General features: G+C 38.2%; 1 protein-coding gene across 2 annotated transcripts; it reads left to right on the forward strand.

Moving 5' to 3' along the window:
- Positions 683-4,695, forward strand: LOC8067564 (MOB kinase activator-like 1A). 2 transcript variants are annotated; one of them, XM_002464627.2, is made up of 7 exons: positions 683-927; positions 1,410-1,458; positions 2,763-2,871; positions 2,984-3,077; positions 3,176-3,309; positions 3,601-3,764; positions 4,073-4,695. In XM_002464627.2, exons 1-7 carry the CDS (start codon positions 902-904, stop codon positions 4,145-4,147), a joined length of 651 nt encoding a protein of 216 aa, XP_002464672.1. In that variant the 5' UTR covers positions 683-901; the 3' UTR covers positions 4,148-4,695. The 2 variants fall into 2 exon arrangements, with proteins under 2 accessions (XP_002464672.1, XP_021318528.1); XM_021462853.1 differs by having other exon boundaries at positions 3,004-3,077.

Below are 5,520 nucleotides of genomic sequence, written 5' to 3' on the forward strand. Positions count from 1 at the left end.
GAGGAAGGCATTGGTGCTTGATGGTGGGTGCACACAACACATGACCGATGATGCATCAATCCAAATGATGACAATGGTGTTGATAGTATCACATTTGATGACAATGGCAAAGGCAAGGTCAAAGGGCTCGGTAAAATTGCTATATATATCAAATAACTTGAGCATTTCCAATTTGTTACTAGTAGAAAGCTTGAATTTCAACTTGCTATCCGTAGCTCAACTTTGTGATCTTGGTTTCAAGTGCATATTTGGAGTTGATAATGTAGAGATAGACCACGTGAATAAGTACAAACTAGAGTGAGACAAGGCCCACAGCCCAATAGGGGGCCGTGCGGGGAAGGGATCGCATGCGGCAAAGCGACACGAACGTTTGTCGCACGAAACAATTATCTTCCTTTTATTTTTTTTAATTGTAAGAGATTAAAATGAACACATGCTAGCTAAGCTAACGGGAGTGAATGTTTGATTTGGTCTGGGCACCTGCAGCTTGTCAGTCACTTGAAAAAAAAAAGGAAATGATCATGGTTTCCGATCCTCCTACTAATATAATCCTAAATATAACAAGGGAGATGTGGTGGGGTTGCAAGCAGAGAAAAAGGGAGCAGCTGCCAGCCTGGCAAAGGAGGATTAGAGGTTATAAGATGAACGTCTCTCCTAAGACCCCGCCAAACTTCCATCTAAAATAACACCTCCTCTGTCCAGCAACATCACCAAAAAACCAAAAAGGAGAGGAGCGGATCCCTGGACGGAGGAGAGAATAGAAGAAACCCCACGGCCACCCCTTGCTGCCTATATTTCTCTCTCTCTCCCTTGCGGATTCCTGTGGCCACTGCCTAGTCTCGTCTCCTCCTGCCCTGATTCTTGATTTGGATGGTGATTGGTGAAGGAGAGAGAAATCAAGATGAGCCTCTTCGGGCTTGGGAGCAAGTATGGCCTCTGTCTATTTCTTGTTCTATTCCATTTTGATCCGATCCTCTGGTTAATTCTAGGCCAACTGCGTTAATATTTCTTTCTGCCTTCAGATCATCATCTCTTCTTTTTATTTTTCATCTCGTTCTTTTGTTAGTTTTCTTCAGATTTTGTTTTGCATGCGGTAGGTGTGGAGGGCTCATTTATGATCATCTGAAAACAATCTGCAGAAAACAGAGGAAAAGTGGGAGATTAAATGGTTTTGACCTTGAGAACAATATTGCCTGCAAGTTCTCATGCATGGCTGCACTCTTGAGTTTTTCTTTTAAAAAACATATCTTTATGTTTTTAAATGTTTGTTTACCGATTTGAATTGACGTACATTGTTATTTCCGATATTTCATCGATTATTCTGTTTGTGTATTCGCTTTTCCTTATTCATCAGTAGTTGTATGTATATCTGATTAGACGTTGTTTCAATGTGCTTTACTTATGAACAGGAATCAGAAGACGTTCAGGCCTAAGAAGAATGCACCCTCTGGCAATAAGGTCATTGGCGATCTGAAACTTTTTGGATGATAACTAGTCCACTTTTCATAATACTTTTCTTTGGGGCACTTTGTCCTTTTATTTCAGATCAAAATTATTCATAAACTCCTTTCCATTGTTTCAATTTCAAAAAGAAAAAATAGTAAGTGCTGTGTCACATGAAAGTAGAGAATTGAACCATTGGAGTCACTCAAGAGTTATAAGACAATACAATATAGGAGAGGAGAAAATTGCAGATATAAGACACCAAACAACGTGCTTCGCAAATATAGGACTCCAATCGTCGTCTTCGTAAAAATAACCCTCCAAACATTGTCTTCTTGTTTTCCATGACATTTAGTGTATTTCATCTCTTTTCTAATCTAAATACATGTATTTGTTTCCTAAAATGACTCTTTTGCCCTTTTGTTATTTACAGAGCGATTAGCTACGGGATTTCTTTCTCTTGTATCACAGGCTTGGCCGCCTGGCTCCCCTAGCTGGCTGGCTGGTCGGCTCCCTTAGTTGCCTGGCGGTCTTGGCTGGCTGCCGCCGCCGGTTGGCTGGGAGCCTGGGAGGCATATATTGAAATACACTGGATAATATATAATAAAAATAAATTAAAAATGAGGCATATACAATAACATATAATAGATAATATCATGAATTTAACACAAACAAGTATATCTCATAAATTCATGAATTTAGCATAAACGAGTACATTTCATAAATCTAGGAATTTACCACAAACAGGTACATCTCATAAATCCACAATTTTGTTTCAAAACAAGACCCAAGTCATATGTAATAACAAATGAGTTTACATCACATCATAGCTAAAAATATTCATTCAATATGTAGTTTCCTCTTTGGAGTCATCTTTTTTGGTGGAGCCGCCATAGTTATCCTCACAGGACTAGTGGTGTCAGTTTGCGAAGAGGTGCCCTCTCCTAACAACAATGCAAGCTTGCTGCACATAAATGAGATCACATAAATAAGGTATGACAATTAAATGCATGAAAAGAATAAATATAAGGTAAATATGTTAGTATTCATTACCTTCTAGTGACCCTTCCTGGACTATCTCGTAGAATTTCTTCTCTAGTTAGCCTCTGTGGCGTGCTAAGTTCTGCTGGAGCAGCTTTTGTAACATTTTTAGCAGGTTACCTACGCTTCCTACAATATAATAAATAAATTAAGTATGGCATTTTTATTCCTGATCCTCGTGTCTCCCTCTCGACGCCGCCGTAACCCTCTTCTGGCAATACAATTTGCATGGAAGGGCTGAAAACATTTCTTTTCCCTTGTTGATATCTTTGATACAGGGTGTGCAGCTGAAGAAACATATTGATGCAACCTTAGGAAGCGGAAATTTGAGGGATGCGGTTCGACTGCCGCCAGGGGAGGATCTCAATGAGTGGCTGGCTGTTAATAGTAAGTTTTACATTAATTTGTATGTTCCAACGAAAAAGTGTACCAATCTAAGGATAATATGTACCATGTAACTGTTACATGTGTTGATCACATAGTTGTTGCTTCTTCACAGCTGTTGATTTCTTCAACCAGGTGAACATCCTGTATGGTACTCTAATGGAGTTCTGCACACCAGCTACATGCCCAACAATGTCAGCTGGACCAAAGTAAGATATATGCCGTCTTTGGGAGATATGTGGCCTCAAATTCAGAACTCCTAATTTGATTGATAAGAGTTTTCAAATGGTGCCAACCAAAATTTCAGATTTGAGTATAGATGGGCCGATGGGGTGCAGATCAAGAAACCAATAGAGGTTTCAGCACCGAAGTATGTTGAGTACTTGATGGATTGGATCGAAGCTCAGCTTGATGACGAATCCATCTTCCCTCAGAAACTTGGTACTTTATCCTAGTAATTCTTGGGCTTTATTGCAGCAACAAGGGGTTAGGTCCTAGTGGATAAGATTTGGGCACGTAATGACAGTAGTACCGCAATGTCTGAATGAGTATTAAAATTAGCATTCTAGTTTTTATGTTACTATTTGCAATCCTCTACTAGAAGTTGCTAGTTGTAGAGTAGAAATAGTTGTTAGCTGCATATCATTGTGCCGTTATTAGTGAAGTAGAGTACTGGTAGCACTACGATGTTACTATGCATATAGTAGTTAACTGAATATACTACTTTTGCAGGAACCCCTTTTCCGCAAAATTTCAAGGAAGTTGTTAAGACAATATTCAAGCGTCTTTTCCGTGTTTATGCTCATATTTACCACTCGCATTTTCAAAAGATTGTCAGCCTTAAGGAGGAGGCACATCTTAACACTTGCTTCAAGCATTTTACATTGTTCACGTGGGTATGTTGCCTCTTGATTCTTCTTTATACTCTTACCTTAATGCGAGTATACCGTCTCTTGATGACTATTTTAGTGAACGATGTATTATTAGTTAGAAACTTCAAATTTTTCATTATTTGATGAAAACAAAAGAATTTAAAACTGATATGCAACTGCAAAATAGTTAGTGACAATTTTCATTGATTAGTGAGTGTGACATCATTACCATATTTTCTCTTGTTTTGTAATCTGAAGTTATACGTTAACTGAATGGGAGATCACTTAATTATAGTCTTTTTCTATTTCAATCGGTTATATTCTTTGTGCAGGAATTCAAGTTGATTGACAAGGCTGAGCTTGCACCACTTATTGATCTAATTGAATCCATTGTTTCAGTTTGTTGACATGACACCAATGATTATTTGGATCATTTTTTGGGGGTTGTGGGGGGCGGGGGGAATGGTTACAAGTGTCCAGTATGAGGGTGAGACTATAAGAATGGCCAAAAGTTATTTTTTCCTTTGTTAATATTTTGGGTGTCTTTCTCTACAATGAGACTTGATCGTCTTTGTCTTCTGAAGTCCTGAAGAAATTATTCAGGGCTTAATGAGATAATGTTGTGTATCCTTCTTCTCTTGAATGGCTCCATAAGTTCTGTTTGCAACAAGCATTAATTTCTCACTCCTAAAGGACAACACTATTTATCTATCCATGTAATATATTAGTCTTGTTTTATAGATACATCTCTACAAAGGAGTTAATATCTCTAAGAAAATGCATCTCAAGATGTACTTTTGGGATCATTTGAACACTTAGGTTTGTAGTACTATTGAATGTGACATACAATTCTATTTTTCTTGTTTTTGTTGTTGCAACAAGACAGATGTAATGAAGTCCAATGTAAGGACTAAAATTTGGAGTTTCATGAATGTTCGCCTAGAACTTTTGTGAAGTCCGGAAGAGTCAATTTTATGAAGCATTGACAACTACCCACCATATAAAGTGCCCAATCTTAGCCATCAGACTCACACAAAAGGGCTGATGCATTTTGGAATGAAAGAAAAAGGAAGGATTTTTTGCAATCGTTATTCCTTGCCTATGTCATATCATGAAAACCTTTTGATTTAGAATGCGAAGTGATGGCTAAGTGGACTAAAGAGGTTGATTATTAATCTATTGCACAATTCTTTTGTACCGAGGGTTCAAATTCCTCTCTAGATTCTAGTTAGTCTACTATGAAAAGCTTACTTAGGGTGAGGCAAGCTCTTCTATCCTGATTTATGGTTTGATAAGCAACTTTAAGTTTTGGATGAAAATCTTTACTATTATACCTAGCGAATTGAATGATGTATGTCATTCTAAAAACAAAAAAATGGAAAAGAACCGAGAAGTTGCGTTCTTTTTGGGTGTGAAGTAGTGTCAAACCAAAATACTCAATTTATTACACCTAAAAAATACTAAGGGGTTTCATCCTCTAAGCCTTCGTGCATACGCTCCCTAGGTACGGTTCCCTCCCTCCTGTTCCCTCCGGCTACGAGGCCGTATCGATCTCGACTTTACCGAAAAATATAATAGAACTAATATACATATGAAAACAAAAAATGCAGTCCGTCACCTGCGCCAACTCCACCATGATTCGTCGCTATGACCATCATCACACAAGTATGTTGTAAAGTTCAGTTCACACTCTCTTTCTCTGCCAAGCAAAAATACGGTGATCACTCCATGATCTTTTGTAAATAAAGGCAAAGGATGCTAGATCAGTTGGTCTAGGCAC

The sequence above is a fragment of the Sorghum bicolor genome, chromosome 1, assembly GCF_000003195.3.
Source record: "Sorghum bicolor cultivar BTx623 chromosome 1, Sorghum_bicolor_NCBIv3, whole genome shotgun sequence".
Taxonomy (NCBI): Eukaryota; Viridiplantae; Streptophyta; class Magnoliopsida; order Poales; family Poaceae; genus Sorghum; species Sorghum bicolor.

Bases quoted from the DNA above. Each gene is read 5' to 3' on its own strand.
- LOC8067564 (XM_002464627.2), top strand. From the start codon at position 902: ATGAGCCTCTTCGGGCTTGGGAGCAA. The intron at 928-1,409 runs GTATGGCCTCTG...ACTTATGAACAG, and splicing joins CTCTTCGGGCTTGGGAGCAA to GAATCAGAAGACGTTCAGGC. The intron at 2,872-2,983 runs GTAAGTTTTACA...GCTTCTTCACAG, and splicing joins TGAGTGGCTGGCTGTTAATA to CTGTTGATTTCTTCAACCAG.